The 17471-nt window shown below is 40.8% G+C and overlaps 1 protein-coding gene across 1 annotated transcript in view; it reads left to right on the plus strand.

The window, feature by feature from the left end:
* lyst (lysosomal trafficking regulator) overlaps window positions 1-17471 on the plus strand; it is a 211462-nt gene that overhangs the window by 79614 nt on the left and 114377 nt on the right. The window contains exon 3 of the mRNA XM_028820350.2: window positions 12754-12958. Within this exon, the coding sequence (XP_028676183.1) occupies window positions 12754-12958 (205 nt within the window). The remainder of the gene's footprint in view (window positions 1-12753; window positions 12959-17471) is intronic.

Below are 17471 nucleotides of genomic sequence, written 5' to 3' on the forward strand. Positions count from 1 at the left end.
TCTATCTATCTATCTATCTATCTATCTATCTATCTATCTATCTATCTATCTATCTATCTATCTATCTATCTATCTATCTATCTATCTATCTATCTATCTATCTATCTATCTATCTATCTAACTAACTAATCAGGCATCCTGGGGCCATGCTTTGCTACATTATTGTTAACATTTTTACGTGCTGTGCAACTGCAAAGTATGAAGCTTTTATTATGTTTGGATCCTGTTTGTAGCACTTACCTGATGTCCTGAACTACAGACATATTGTGACATGTCTTACTGCTGCAAGGACAGCTGTGGGGAATGGACAGCAGTGTTGGTGCTGAGCCCAGGGGAAGCATGTTTTGTGAGGGTGCAGGGCACCTTTCCTAGTGTGAGTTGAGTGAAAGGAGGTGAGGGAGAAGTAGCAGTGCTTTCATGAGAAACCGATACAAGCAGATTGGTTTGAGATCGGTAGGAGTAGGAGTTTGTTAGTAAGAGAATGACGGGGTGAGAACAGCAAGAGAAGTAAAAGAGCAAGAAAGAGGCAAACAGGCAGAATTTGTTTTATTATTTTGGAGGTGTCCAGTGGGCAAGTGGAAATGTACCATTTGTAACCCAGCATGTAGGAAAATGGTACTCGCCACCTGTGGACTCACCAGGAGTATTTGCATCTCAGAGTCCACACAATCTCTCTACTTTCTTTTTCATTTAGATATGCAGCAGTATTTTAATATAGTTGGTCTGCATATTTCTAATTATACCTCATTGTTATAGACATTATGTATCAAACCAACAGCCACACAAGACAGATGCTACTTGTGTGTCAATGGTGTGTTGGCTGACACTGACAAGTAGGAATTTTAAAGCCTTGTAATAAAAGGAAAATCAGAGTTATGAGTTATTTTCCATTTGTTTTATTACGAAGGTCTTGGCATTAAACAGCAGCCAGGAGTATCAGGTTTATGACTGAATCAAAACTGGGTCAAATGCAAAAAAAATACTTTTAGTGCAGACCAGTGAGATTGGAGGAAAGAAAAAAAAAATCTGTACCAAACTATATTTGGAAGGGTTCTAGCAATATGTTTTGCTGATGTAGGTAACAAGCTGTCTTTTCTAAATTACGAATAAGCTGATTGTGGAAATGAAGTAAATAAACATCTGTAAAATACTATAGCTTTGCGTAGCACACAACTAAGTGCCAGAAATAGTGCAGGTAAAACAACCAACCATACTTTTATGACTGAATATCAGGTTTTGCTTTCAAATAAGACATTTGTAAATAAATTTGAATTATATTTGAATAGCAATATTCGATTTGATAGCCCTAATACTAACTGACTGTGCTGAATGCCAAAGGCTCTGCTATACAGCTTCTCTCACTCTGTTTACTATTGTTGTTACAATTCTCAGTGGTCAAACAAGCAAATTTTCACACTACCAGTAACATGAAATTTATTAAACCACTTTAGAACTGTGTTATAAGGAATTCTTTGACATGGAGGCACATTAAACTTAACACAATCTTCTTTCCACCATTGTTACAGATTTAAATTAAATGTTTTCTGTAAAGGCAAATATGTCATGAGGCACTGACCAGGGTCCTCATGTATAACACCGTGTGTAGAATTCACACTAAAACATGGCGTACAGAGAAAAGTGGAAATGTGCGTATGCAGAAAAAATCCAGATGCTCAAAACTGTGCGTAAGCCAACTTCCATGCACTTCTGCTCCATAAATCCCAGTCAGCGTGAAGTGTAACACACGTGCATGCACCTGATGCCCCACCCCGACTCCTCTGAGGATTTCACATATTTTATTATACAAATCAAAATAAATAGGCCCTTCCGTTCAGTGTTTGGTTAAAAGACAATGGCAAAAGCATGTAAAATAAAAAAAAAAAAAAAAGAATTTCAGCGAATGCAAGTGGATGCAAGGAAAAATGTAGTATTTGTTGGCTTACGCAGTGGTATAACCAACAAAAGCATAGTGAGACACTTGAAAGTTCAAGTTCAGAAAGTTGAACAGTGTCTGAAATAAAAAAGAAATTGGCAGATATCACAGTCGATGTGTAAATGAGTCACAGCTCGCCGTTTGTTTATTCTGATTCAGACAATAGTGGATTCTATAAAAGATGTGGCCAATGAACTAAGAAATGTAATGGCTGTACTATGTGGTACTGACCACAATTTAAATGAATTGGTTAAAAACAAAATGCTGCAACTGATTACATGTTTTTACATTCGACTAATTAAATTCAAAGTTATAACACTATCCGATATGGTGATCATTTGGTTTGTCAGGTTCATCATAGCACATCTGTTCAGATACATGCCTGCACAATATGACACACTTTATGTAGACTATAGAGCAGAATGCATTTCCACTTTATTAATGTGCTATTTACATAAGCAAATTCATTCTCCAACTTCTCCTTTATAGTGTAGCAACAGCACCGGGTGCCACAACGGATCGATTCTCTTCTCATTACATGGCTATTTGAGGTGACTCTCAGTCTTTAAAAGAACTACTTGCCTTTTGAACACAAATTGGAAAAAACAACTGTATGGAGCTGCCATTTTTATAGGTTCTTCAGCTATGTATGATGTAATGTCAGCTCATTCTTTTGGTGATTCATCTCTGGATGATGTAACTTATCCAGTGCCGTTGCAATAGCAATGTGCATGCAGCCAACTGCTCCGATTACATTTGGAAAACCGGACATTATTGTGAATTGCTCTTTGATGTTTTGCAGTTCAACCACAGTGTAAGGAAATCTTATACAGTGGTGTGAAAAACTATTTGCCCCCTTCCTGATTTCTTATTCTTTTGCATGTTTGTCACACAAAATGTTTCTGATCATCAAACACATTTAACCATTAGTCAAATATAACACAAGTAAACACAAAATGCAGTTTTCAAATGATGGTTTTTATTATTTAGGGAGAAAAAAAATCCAAACCTACATGGCCCTGTGTGAAAAAGTAATTGCCCCCTTGTTAAAAAATAATCTAACTGTGGTGTATCACACCTGAGTTCAATTTCCGTAGCCACCCCCAGGCCTGATTACTGCCACACCTGTTTCAATCAAGAAATCACTTAAATAGGAGCTGCCTGACACAGAGAAGTAGACCAAAAGCACCTCAAAAGCTAGACATCATGCCAAGATCCAAAGAAATTCAGGAACAAATGAGAACAGAAGTAATTGAGATCTATCAGTCTGGTAAAGGTCATAAAGCCATTTCTAAAGCTTTGGGACTCCAGCGAACCACAGTGAGAGCCATTATGCACAAATGGCAAAAACATGGAACAGTGGTGAACCTTCCCAGGAGTGGCCGGCCGACCAACCAAAATTACCCCAAGAGCGCAGAGACGACTCATCCGAGAGGTCACAAAAGACCCCAGGACAACGTCTAAAGAACTGCAGGCCTCACTTGCCTCAATTAAGGTCAGTGTTCACGACTCCACCATAAGAAAGAGACTGGGCAAAAACGGCCTGCATGGCAGATTTCCAAGACGCAAACCACTGTTAAGCAAAAAGAACATTAGGGCTTGTCTCAATTTTGCTAAGAAACATCTCAATGATTGCCAAGACTTTTGGGAAAATACCTTGTGGACTGATGAGTCAAAAGTTGAACTTTTTGGAAGGCAAATGTCCCGTTACATCTGGCGTAAAAGGAACACAGCATTTCAGATAAAGAACATCATACCAGCAGTAAAATATGGTGGTGGTAGTGTGATGGTCTGGGGTTGTTTTGCTGCTTCAGGACCTGGAAAGCTTGCTGTGATAGATGGAACCATGAATTCTACTGTCTACCAAAAAATCCTGAAGGAGAATGTCCGGCCATCTGTTCGTCAACTCAAGCTGAAGCGATCTTGGGTGCTGCAACAGGACAATGACCCAAAACACACCAGCAAATCCAGCTCTGAATGGCTGAAGAAAAACAAAATGAAGACTTTGGAGTGGCCTAGTCAAAGTCCTGACCTGAATCCAATTGAGATGCTATGGCATGACCTTAAAAAGGCGGTTCATGCTAGAAAACCCTCAAATAAAGCTGAATTACAACAATTTTGCAAAGATGAGTGGGCCAAAATTCCTCCAGAGCGCTGTAAAAGACTCATTGCAAGTTATCGCAAACGCTTGATTGCAGTTATTGCTGCTAAGGGTGGCCCAACCAGTTATTAGGTTCAGGGGGCAATTACTTTTTCACACAGGGCCATGTAGGTTTGGATTTTTTTTTCTCCCTAAATAATAAAAACCACCATTTACAAACTGCATTTTGTGTTTACTTGTGTTATATTTGACTAATGGTTAAATGTGTTTGATGATCAGAAACATTTTGTGTGACAAACATGCAAAAGAATAAGAAATCAGGAAGGGGGCAAATAGTTTTTCACACCACTGTATATCTGGATGACAAGCAGATAATACCTTCCCATACAGCTGGCATGGTGCAACTCGGTGATGTTTGTGAAATACCCGATCGGTCAGCAAATTCACATTGAAAAGCTCCTGTAGTTAAAAACTTGAGAGTGGACAAAACTTGCAACAGAACAGGTAGATGACAATTTCTCAAAGTCTGCCTTTGTAAAGCCGGCACCAGTTCAGCACACAGCTCCAAGACATAGCTCTTTGAAATCGAAATCAACTTAGAAACCAGTCAACATCATCATCTATAAATACGCACTATACTCTGATTCTTCCATTTGTGATTTCTTCTAACAACGCTAAAGCAGCTATGGTAGTTGAAATAGTTTGGCCATTCCATGCACCATTGTATTGTTACAGAATGATTACAATCAAGTGAATTAAATTTGTAAACGATATGCAGTTAATTTCAGTGTATTTGATAAATTTTGCATCTTTGATGCGAAAACGAAAAAGAAAGGTAAAAGACATAGAAACAGTAGCACTGCTTTGACACTGGGTGCCACCAGTTTGCAAAACTGAGCAGAAATTTTTGTACGCAATGTAGGGGGCTACCGTGAAAATGTATGTGGCTTTATGCCAAGTTTAGTTTTTAGATATCTCAAAGTGTGTGAGGAAATGGGCGTACACAATATTTTTGTGTGTATGCACCATTTATATATGAGGCCCCAGTTCCCCCTGCCCATGGTAAATGTTTTTCAGCATACAGTACTGCCATATATTTCCACCAGCACACCCCAAAAATCATCACATCCTTGTGCTGTACTTGGAATTTGCATTTTAAAATTTTAAACTAGTGCCAGCATTCCTTTACCTCACAAGCCTCTCTTGCATTCTGTCTTTTCTCTCCTTTTCTTATATGTGTCTTTTTATTTTCAGTCATCTTTGTTTAATTGTTTTACAGGTTGTGACAGGGTTGGTTTTGTACCGTTAAAATGGCAGCCCTCTTTGATGCACCAGTGATACATGTTAGATTATATTCTACTACAATCAATAGTATGCTAAATAGAGGCTGCTATGCCACTTGCCTCAGAGATTGCATCTGGACAGTCTAAGCTAATTTTACTACACAAACATGCTGCAACCCATAGTTTAAGAAACATTGTTTTAAAGAATGATATGACTTGAGCACTGCCTATGCCCTCTATCAAAATGAGAGCTGTTTTGTCTGAAACATTTTGTGTCTGGCCTCTATCCCACCTCATTTCTGTATTGTCTTTTTGTCAATAAACCAGCAATATTTGAGAAAATGTGCTACAGATATATCTAAAGGAAATTGATCAATCCACTGTGGCCATAAAAATCTCATTCCCTTCATCTTTGGGATTTTTGCTTTGTCATAGGTCTCTAAAATGCTTTCAGTGTATTTTTGAAATGCAATGTTTTTATTACAGTACACTCATTTATTGCACACATTTTACCAAATGGTTTTCTTATGAGTCTTCTGCTTTCACTATTGCATTTACATAGAGTCTCCTACCAAACTAAGAATGGTATCTCAAAATCTATGTTAAAATATAATGTTGCAAACCTGGAACCAGTATGGATAATCTCTCCTTGGGTTATAACATGGCAACTGGAAAATTAGAAAATAAGTTAGTATATGTAATACTTTGTAATTGTCAAACCAATTTTAATGTGTGTAAGCACAGGCAATCAACTGTGACCTTAAACGATTAGCTAGTATATATTTAATAGACATTAAATAATGAAATGCATATTTTCCAAACAGATTATTTAAGTATTGCAGAATCTGTAGAAGGGAAAAAAGAGCTATGGGATATCCTCTGGTTTCATGTCATAATGTGTCCATTGAAAATCATGCTGACTGTGACTCCGGGGATGTAATCTTGTTTCCTCATCATCTCACAACTAGAGTTGTGCGATATTGGGGGGGGGGGAAATATCTTGATATTTTTTGGGACTTTGATGATAACGATAATTAGATGATATTTTGCATCCTTTAAAAATGTGTTTGTAAATGTCTAATTGATGTAGCTTGGTCTTGTTGATAGGATATTAATTGTAGCTTACTAGTGAGATTAATAGTAACAAAAATTAAGGAAAACAGGTCTTATTTACTTAAAACTGAAGTAAAATAACACATACAGTTGTGCTTGAAAGTTTGTGAACCCTTTAGAATTTTCTATATTTCTGCATAAATATGACCTAAAACATCATCAGATTTTCACTCAAGTCCTAAAAGTAGATAAAGAGAAACCAGTTAAACAAATAAGACAAAAATATTATACTTGGTCATTTATTTATTGAGGAAAATGATTGAATATTATATATTCTGAGGAAAAGTGTACTGGTGCCAATATCCTCTTTAATAAAATCCCTGTGTGCGTCCATGTGTCCGTGTGTGTGTGTCTTCTGGTGAAGTGCACATGCGTGGGGCACTCTTTAATAAAGGACATCATTGCTGGGGAGAGTGCTGATTTGGTACTTGTGGCCGCGCGCATAAAATCTGTTGCTGGGGAGACGCCACACATACAGTAATCAGCTGCACGCCAGCACAGATTAAAATACTTGCTGGGGAACTGCACAGTACTTGCTGGAGAGATGCCACAGCCACGATTATCAGCTGCACGCCACACATTACATCAGTTCCTGTGGAGACTCTGCTGATTGCCCACTGTTGTGACAGAAAATGAAATGCATATTACGGACAAAACGGAAGTACAGGGAAGAGCGGAATGAGTGGCAGATTCACCGGCCTCTAGCAGATGCTTCAAAGGCCGCCTGACGCGTCACACAAGACAGAGAGGGCGGGACCTATAAAATATCGTGCAGCCGATCCAATCGGATTTCGGTAAATGAGGTAACACCTAAAACATAAGGCACGAAAAATCCAACCGGGTACTGAGACGCGGAGACCAGCTTCCCCAAAGAGGTGGGATTAGTGTTTGTTGTTGTGCAACAGTCACCTTATCGTAGTGGAGGGGTTTGCGTGTCCCAATGATCCTAGGACCTCTGTTGTCCGGGGCTTTATGCCCCTGGTAGGGCCACCCAAGGCAAACTGGTCCTAGGTGAGGGATGAGACAAAGAGCGGTTAAACAAACCTCCTATGAAGAAAAACAATTTTGGACGGCGTTTTCCCTTGCCCGGACGCGGGTCACCGGGGCCCCACTCTGGAGCCAGGCCTGAAGGTGGGGCTCGATGGCGAGCGCCTGGTGGCCGGGCCTGCACCCATGGGGCTCGGCCGGGCACAGCCCGAAGAGGCAACGTGGGTCCCCCTTCCCATGGGCTCACCACCTATGGGAGGGGCCAAGGAGGTCGGGTGCAGTGTGAGTTGGGTGGTGGCCGAAGGCGGGGACCTTGGTGGTCCGATCCTCGGCTACAGAAACTGGCTCTTGGGACGTGGAATGTCACCTCTCTGAAGGGGAAGGAGCCTGAGCTAGTGCGCGAAGTTGAGAGGTTCCGGCTAGATATAGTCGGACTCACCTCGACGCACAGCTTGGACTCTGGAACCAATCTCCTTGAGAGGGGCTGGACTCTCTACCACTCTGGAGTTGCCCCCGGTGAGAGGCGCCGAGCAGGTGTGGGTATACTTATTGCCCCCCAACTTGGAGCCTGTACATTGGGGTTTACCCCGGTGGACGAGAGGGTAGCCTCCCTTCGCCTTCGGGTGGGGGGACGGGTCCTAACTGTTGTTTGTGCGTATGCACTGAACAGCAGTTCGGAGTACCCACCCTTTTTGGAGTCCCTGGAGGGGGTGCTAGAGGGCATACCTTCTGGGGACTCCCTCGTTCTGCTGGGAGACTTCAATGCTCACGTGGGCAATGACAGTGAGACCTGGGAGGGCGTGATTGGGAGGAATGGCCCCCCTGATCTGAACCCGAGCGGTGTTTTGTTATTGGATTTCTGTGCTCGTCACGGATTGTCCATAACGAACACCATGTTCAAGCATAGGGGTGTTCATATGTGCACTTGGCACCAGGACACCCTAGGCCTCAGTTCGATGATCGACTTTGTGGTCGTGTCGTCGGACTTGCGGCCACATGTCTTGGACACTCGGGTGAAGAGAGGGGCGGAGCTGTCAACTGATCACCACCTGGTGGTGAGTTGGCTTCGATGGTGGGGGAGGATGCCGGTCAGGCGTGGTAGGCCCAAATGTGTTGTGAGGGTCTGCTGGGAACGTCTGGCAGAGCCCCCTGTCAGAAGTAGCTTCAACTCCCACCTCCGGCAGAACTTCGACCACATCCCGAGGGAGGTGGGGGACATTGAGTCCGAATGGGCCATGTTCCGTGCCTCTATTGTTGAGGCAGCTGACCAGAGCTGTGGCCGTAAGGTGGTCGGTGCGTGTCGTGGCGGCAATCCCCGAACCCGTTGGTGGACACCGGCGGTGAAGGATGCCGTCAAGCTGAAGAAGGAGTCCTACAGGACCCTTTTGTCCTGTGGGACCCTGGAGGCAGCTAATAGGTACCGGCAGGCCAAGCAGAATGCGGCTTTGGTGGTTGCTGAGGTAAAAACTCGGGTGTGGGAGGAGTTTGGGGAGGCCATGGAGAATGACTTTCGGACGGCTTCGAGGAGATTCTGGTCCACCATCCGGCGTCTCAGGAAGGGGAAGCAGTGCAGTGTCAACACTGTATATGGTGGGGATGGTGCGCTGCTGACCTCGACTCGGGACGTTGTGGGTCGGTGGGGGGAATACTTCGAAGACCTCCTCAATCCCATTAACATGCCTTCCAATGAGGAAGCAGAGCCTAGGGACTCAGAGGTGGGCTCCCCCATCTCTGGGACTGAGGTCACCGAGGTGGTCAAAAAACTCCTTGGTGGCAGGGCCCCGGGGGTGGATGAGATACGCCCGGAGTTCCTTAAGACTCTGGATGTTGTAGGACTGTCTTGGCTGACACGCCTCTGCAACATCGCATGGACATCAGGGACAGTGCCTCTGGATTGGCAGACCGGGGTGGTGGTCCCCCTCTTTAAGAAGGGGGATCGGAGGGTGTGTTCCAACTACAGAGGGATCACACTCCTCAGCCTCCCTGGAAAAGTCTATTCAGGGGTCCTGGAGAGGAGGGTCCGTTGGATAGTCGAGCCTCGGATTCAGGAGGAACAGTGTGGTTTTCGTCCTGGTCGCGGAACAGTGGACCAGCTCTATACCCTTAGCAGGGTCCTGGAGGGTGCATGGGAGTTTGCCCAACCAGTCTACATGTGTTTTGTGGACTTAGAAAAGGCATTCGACCGTGTCCCTCGGGGAATCCTGTGGGGGGTACTCCGAGAGTATGGGGTACCGGCCCCCCTGATAAGGGCTGTTCAGTCCCTGTACGATCGGTGCCAGAGCTTGGTCCGCATTGCCGGCAGTAAGTCGAACCCGTTTCCAGTGAGAGTTGGACTCCGCCAGGGCTGCCCTTTGTCACCGATTCTGTTCATAACTTTTATGGACAGAATTTCTAGGCGCAGCCAGGGTGTTGAGGGGGTCCGGTTTGGTGGGCTCAGGATTGGGTCACTGCTTTTTGCAGATGATGTTGTCCTGTTTGCTTCTTCAGGCCGTGATCTTCAGCTCTCTCTGGATCGGTTCGCAGCCGAGTGTGAAGCGGCTGGGATGAGAATCAGCACCTCCAAATCCGAGACCATGGTCCTCAGCCGGAAAAGGGTGGAGTGCCCTCTCAGGGTTGGTGGCGAGATCCTGCCCCAAGTGGAGGAGTTCAAGTATCTCGGGGTCTTGTTCACGAGTGAGGGAAGAATGGAGCATGAGATCGACAGGCGGATCGGTGCGGCATCCGCAGTAATGCGGGCGTTGCATCGGTCTGTCGTGGTGAAAAAGGAGCTGAGCCGCAAGGCGAAGCTCTCAATTTACCAGTCGATCTATGTTCCTACCCTCACCTATGGTCATGAGCTATGGGTAGTGACCGAAAGAATGAGATCGCGAATACAAGCGGCTGAAATGAGTTTCCTCCGCAGGGTGTCTGGGCTTTCCCTTAAAGATAGGGTGAGAAGCTCAGTCATCCGGGAGGGGCTCAAAGTAGAGCCGCTGCTCCTCCGCATCGAGAGGAGTCAGATGAGGTGGCTCGGGCATCTGATCAGGATGCCTCCTGGACGCCTCCCTGGTGAGGTGTTCCGGGCACGTCCAACCGGGAGGAGGCCCCGGGGAAGACCCAGGACATGCTGGAGGGACTATGTCTCTCGACTGGCCTGGGAACGCCTTGGGATTCTCCCGGAAGAGCTAGAAGAAGTGGCCGGGGAGAGGGAAGTCTGGGCATCTCTGCTCAAGCTGCTGCCCCCGCGACCCGACCTCGGATAAGCGGGAGACAATGGATAGATGGATGGATGTTGTGCAAATGTTCACTCTGAGGATGTCAGATTTGCGATTAAGAAGCTTGGCCCGATAACGTGTAAAGTGTCAGTCGTTGAAGGGGTTTTCCTAAATATATGAATTTTCATGATATTACAATAGGATGACTTTTAAAAGTAGATTTATTTTTGCGCGCATAAAATCCATTGCTGGGGAGACGCCACACATACAATAATCAGCTGCATGCCAGCACAGATTAAAATACTTGCTGGGGAACTGCACAGTACTTGCTGGAGAGATGCCACAGCAAGCTAAAATAAAGAGAGGCAGGATAGGAGATCTTCAAACAGACACAACACATCAATCAACAGCCACAGAGGAGAGGATAAATGTAATATTAATTATACTTACTGTATTGTCATATACGTTTCTATTTTATTTTTATTATTATTTTACTTTAGGCTTCTTGCAAAAATACTGTTCTAGCGCCTGTTATTGTAACGGGCTTAATGTCTAGTTTAAGAATAAAGGGGATGTGCAGGACTGTATCAACTACAGAGGGATACAATTGATGAGCCACAGCATGAAGTTATGGGAAAGAGTAATGAAAGCTAGGTTAAGAAGTGAGGTGATGATTAGTGAGCAGCAGTATGGTTTAATGCCAAGAAAGAGCACCCCAGATGGGATGTTTGCTCTGAGGGTGTTGATGGAGAAGTATAGAGAAGGCCAGAAGGAGTTGCATTGCGTCTTTGTGGACCTAGAGAAAGCATATGACAGGGTGCCTCGAGAGGAGCTGTGGTATTGTATGAAGAAGTCGGGAGTGGCAGAGAAGTATGTAAGAATTGTACAGGATATGCACGAGGGAAGTGTGACTGTGGTGAGATCTATGGTAGGAGTGACTGATGCATTCAAGGTGGAGGTGGGGTTACATCAGAGATTGGCTCTGAGCCCTTTCTTATTTGTAATGGTGATGGACAGGTTGACAGACGAGATTAGACAGGAGTTGCCATGGACTATGATGTTTTCTGATGACATTGTGATCTGTAGCGATAGTAGGGAGCAGGTTGAGGAGACCCTGGGGAGGTGGAAATATGCTCTGGAGAGGAGAGGAATGAAGGTCAGTAAGAACAAGACAGAATACATGTGTGTGAATGAGAGGGAAGTCAGAGGAATGGTGAGGATGCAAAAAGTATAGTTGGCGAAGGTGGATGAGTTTAAATACTTGGGATCAACAGTACAGAGTAATGGGGATTGTGGAAGAGAGGTGAAAAAGAGATGTGCAGGCAGGGTGGAATGGGTGGAGAAGAGTGTCAGGAGTAATTTGTGACAGACAGGTATCAGCAAGAGTGAAAGGTAATGAGACCAGCTATGTTATATGGGTTGGAGACGGTGGCACTGACCAGAAAGCAGGAGACAGAGCTGGAGGTGGCAGAGTTAAAGATGCTAAAATTTGCACTGGGTGTGACGAGGATGGACAGGATTAGAAATGAGTACATTAGAAGGTCAGCTCAAGTTGGACGGTTGGGAGACAAAGTCAAAGAGGCGAGATTGCGTTGGTTTGGACTTGTGCAGAGAGATACTAGGTATATTGGGAAAAGGATGTTAAAGATAGAGCTGCCAGGCAAGAGGAAAAGAGGAAGGCCTAAGAGAAGGTTTATGGATGTGGTGAGAGAGGACATGCAGGTGATGGGTGTAACAGAGCAAGATGCAAGAAGAAGTCCAAGTAATACAAGCAATACTAAAGTAAATTTTATGTTTTTTGTTTGAACTTATTTCAAAAATTGACAGAAAACGAATTAAATATGTTTACCAATACAGAGCCACACAATATAGTACATGTATACATAGCGTGTGGAGTACAAATAATGAATGGGAGCTGGGATCATTTTCAGCTTGCTTACATTTCTAATTATGTAAGGGTTTCAGGAACACAACTATTGTGTAACTCAGGTTTTATCAGAACACTGGCTTAACTGAAAAAATATTTTACAGAATAATGTTATTGCTTTGATAATGGTTATGTTCTTAACATAGTTATTTATTTATAGTTTTGTTCTTACTGCTTAGTTACAATGATACTTTTCTTTATTTCTGTTTTTCCAGCTCTGATATGAGCAGTGCCAGCAACACCTTGGCCAGGGAGTTCTTAACAGATGTCCATCAATTATGCAATGCAGTGGCCCAGAGGGCAGAGGCCAGGGAGGAAGATGAAGAGGAAGAAGAAAGCCATATGGTGGCTCTTGGAGAGTACCTTGTACGTGGTCGGGGCTTTTTACTTCTTAGTACTTTGGATTCCATTATTGACCAGGTACTAATTTCAAACTCCATGTTAACATCAATATTTTTTTGATGATGGCAGTGTTATTCCTTTTTGCAAAAACTAAAATGAAATATGACATTAACAAAAAATTATTATTTTGTTATCTAAAATAAAAATGACAAAATGTCTGAAAAGTAGAACTAAATAAAAATGAAACTAGTTTTTGTAATTTTGAGTTTGATTTTCACCAGGTTACTGTTTATGCATAATGTACATGCGAGCATGCAGCTGCCAGTATATTTATTAAATAATATTTAAAACCACACAGTTGTAAATTTTGTTAGGAACGAGCATTGATTCATGTCCATGTGCCAGTGCCCTCTCTACTGCCATCTGAATCTGTGAATTTCATTGCTTAAAACTTACTTCTTAGAGATTACTTATTTGTTGAAGGTATTTTTGCAGTGATATATGAAATATATGCATAGCATGGAGTCAGTGTTTTAACAGAGCCAACATTAAATGTATGCGTTTAGTTTTAATCGGGTTATTAGTAATGATGTTTCAAAGTGGAAAGTAGAGTGTTGCAGAGCTATTTAAATGGCAAATGGATGAACTGCAGTAATCTTAATATATTTAGAATGCCTCAGAATTGCAAAAACGTAAAAAATAAAAACAAAAATCTTGAGGACATTGTGTCTAACAAATAGCCATTAAGTGGTCGATGTCCTCAGGCGTTTGGCTGTAAAACTGATAACAAAATCTGCTCTTATCTTATTTACTTTTACTTATAATGATGGGTGATTGTAACATCTACATTTATATTCCTTCGTGTAAAATTGTACAAAAATTGTATTATTTGTTCAAGGCTTTCTTCTTTTTTGCCTGCTAATTTCTTAATCTTATTTAAAACTTTGACTATCAAGTATTTATTAGTGTTTGATATTAGTTTGTATCCTGTGTTATTAATGTCATACTTGCTTTTACTTCTGTTGTGCTTGTTTGACTATTAATGAACTGCTTTGAGCAATCGAAAGGTGATACATTATTGAAATGTATTGTTATTATTATTGTTATTAGTGCACAGAGTTATGAGCTCAGGTTTGATTGCTAGCTTGTTCACTGTCTGTATGGAGTGTGTATGTTTTCACTGTGTTCATGTATATTGAGGTGTGCGTGATTTCAGATATTGTTTTACTGCTGACTATTCAGTGTGTTATTAATCACTCTCAATTACCAAAATTTGTTTATTTTTATGTGTTAATTACATCCTCTGAGTTTAGGCTCACAGGGAGTTCTCCAGGTTTTGCATGTTGCTCTTTAAGTGAATGATTTGAAATGTTGTTGGAACAGATGTTCAGTATTTAAAGTTAATGGTATGCTTATAGAAATGCACAAAATACAATGAAATACTTTAATCTCTATTTAGGCTAATACTGTATTGTTATTAACCACAGTTCAAGTTGTACCTGCAATAGTACTTCAAAAATAAGCAAAGTAAGAATTCCCTGAAAATAATACACTATCTAAATGGGTAAATGATATATAGTCCACAACTGAAGATATCAAAAATAAATATAAAATAAGAGTGTATGTGTGTGGTGATCTTACTGCTCTCAAAGGGAATATCAAAAATAATTAAGAATGCGTTTTTTACATTAAATAGCCATTTGCTTAAACCTGCTGAAGGTTAAAGTAACAAATGACATCAGAACACACTTGTTAATTGATTCTTGCATTTTTTTTTATTATACTGGACACCTCGAACTGTCATTATCATGAGAAAACTGAGTCCTGTTACAGTAAAATTGTATGTAAGTTGATAAGTACTACATGAATGATACACAGTTCTCTTTAAAGTTATCAAATTGTATATGTGTGGATGTTTTTTGGTGTGAAAAAAACTAGAAGTTAATTGCTGAAAAATTAAAAATAAACAAAAACAAAAAACATCAGAAAATTGAAAGAAAAAAACAACTAGAACTAAATAAAAAATGCAATCAAAAATTAAAGAAAAATTTAAACTAAAAATACGTTAAAATTAGGAAACCACTGGATAGTATAAATTAAGACCTTAACTGATGTTGAAAGTATACAAACTTTGCTGAAGGATGATTTTCTTTTGTCCATATTAATATTCCAAAATTTCATTTAAACTTATACAGCATATAACTGAGTATCTTTTTGATTGCATACTGTACATCTTGATCTCCCAAATATTTATAATGAATAATATTGATTGCCAGTGATAGTGAAGATATTTAATATTTATATATTAATATAACAATCTAATATAATTAATATATTAATATTGCAATCTTTTCTGAAAGTTTCAGTTATATCCAAGTTAATAAATTCCATCTTATGTATGTACTAATTCTGCATTTAGTAATTAGTATAATCTATCCCTGTATTTTACCTGAGAAATTGTTCACAAATCTCTGTGCCTGCACTCCGTAAAGAGCGCTATACAAAAATAAGTTGTATTGTGTAAGGTATTCCTTTTTTATTTTGATTAATTGAATCTGTTCTCTGAGTCCACTTTATGCAGCACAAAGCTGTGGGGTAGTGGGACTTAAAATGGATAATTAAAATCAATATGAAATATTCTACTAGGTTTTATAAAGAAAAGCATTAGTGCTTTGAAATACTGAAATAAAATATTGCTTAATAATTTCCTGTTCCTTTGTTTGTGTTTGTGTAGCACATACCGTGGTGGTGGTGGTGGGGGGGGGGGGGTCGTCAAGCAAAGCGAGCAGAGGGCAAAACCCCCAAGTTAATCAATAAAATACAGTTATGGCAAACCATATTAACATACCTAAAGAGAGAGAAGAAGCTGAAGGTTGTCCTTATAAAGTCAGCTCTAAAACAGGGTTGATGTACTTGGAAGATAATTCAGTGCCATCACAATTAAACTAAAAAACCTGTGCAACCAGCAGTTATCCTAGAATTTGAAAACTAAACTGCAGTGTTTCTGCCACAGTCCGTTTTCCTTTTGAACAATTTTGCATCCATAGCAGTAGAATTGTTAAGATTGAACCTGCAGGTACAACAAGAAAGAGAGAAGGTGGCCACAGCTTAGACATTAAAAGCAGCTACTATAAAAAAAAAAAAAAGCCTGTTCATTTTTATTTTTGTACGGTATTGTTTTCCTCCTTCATTATATTCATTTCAGTTAATTAAGAAAAAAGGAAAAGCAAACTAATATGTCAAACTTATTGGGGATGCCCAGTGTTTTTGCTTGGGCTTCTTTTGCAACATTATTTTTGATTTCTCAAATTAGATTTGATATTAGTCAACTGGACAAACATGATTATGTCCATCAGGATGTAACATTAGACTAAGCACGAAGATTCCATTGCAATATTGAATAATCATATTGCTAAAAGATTGAAATAATTTCTGAATTCTGAATCAACGTTTGACTGCCCTAGTAAAAAGAAACCGGAATTCCCCTAACGAAGTCACGTAAAAACAAAGATCAAACACATAATAATGTCAACTGTTCTGGATGATCAGTGTGTTTAATAGTGATTCTTCTCGCCAAGTGACAACCTTGTAATTCGCACTTTGGACCAAAGGCAACCTTGCATCCTTCCTCTGATTGTCAGGTCTTACTGTCAATCACCTTTCTTCTGTTTTTTATTTGTTAGCGATGTGCAGATACTACTCATTGGCATTCATATTTGTCCAATTCCACCCTTTAGTTATTCATACTCTGCATTGGATCAGTCTTAAACTCTTTTTCAAGTACTAATTAAGTACTACTTCAAGGCTTAATAGCAGAACAACTTATCATGGATTAATCTTAAAATACACAAAGCTGCAAAACAGTATGGTGGTTGGAAGTAAATCTAAATTTGTAAGCGCCTGGAATCTTCTTCTAATATAAAAAACTGGACTGCTGGAAATCCTTTAGACACTGGGGTTCATAGAGAACCCAAGATGTTGCCTGTATAAAACACACATATGGTTCTTACATACCAGTCAGTTTTCCTTATGTCTATGATCTTTCTGTTTCTGCAGGGTTATTCTGGACAGAAAATGTATTTCTAGTAGAGAGTTACATTCTTAGTTGAAATTAGAATCTATATCTGAATTTCTCTTACACGTCCCTGTAATACTTGAAATTAAATTAAAAGTTTCAAATCCTTCAACTACTTTGTGTGCCCATCCGCCATGTCAGTTTCCAGAGGACTGCCCTAGGTGCATAATCATGTTCTAACTGCCAAACATCGGTACATGTGCCAGCATAACTGTACTCAAATTTCTTAATTTTATTTTTCTTTCTAAAAGGCACCCAATTCATGCCCAGTACCACATTCCCTCATTTCCACAAAGAAAAATCATTGTTTTTTCATTGCCTTCTTTTACCATCTCCAGTTATACCACCATATTAGAACAATCTAGATGAGAACAGGCCATTCAGCCCAATAGAGCTTGCCATTCCTATCAACTTAATTGTTCTAAAATAACATCAAGCCTAGTTTTGAAAGTCCCTAAAGAATGTGTCTATGGTTCTCTGTGTGAAGAAAATCCTCCAAATGTTTGTGTGAAATTT

Source organism: Erpetoichthys calabaricus, chromosome 15 (genome assembly GCF_900747795.2).
Source record: "Erpetoichthys calabaricus chromosome 15, fErpCal1.3, whole genome shotgun sequence".
NCBI classification, from domain to species: Eukaryota; Metazoa; Chordata; class Cladistia; order Polypteriformes; family Polypteridae; genus Erpetoichthys; species Erpetoichthys calabaricus.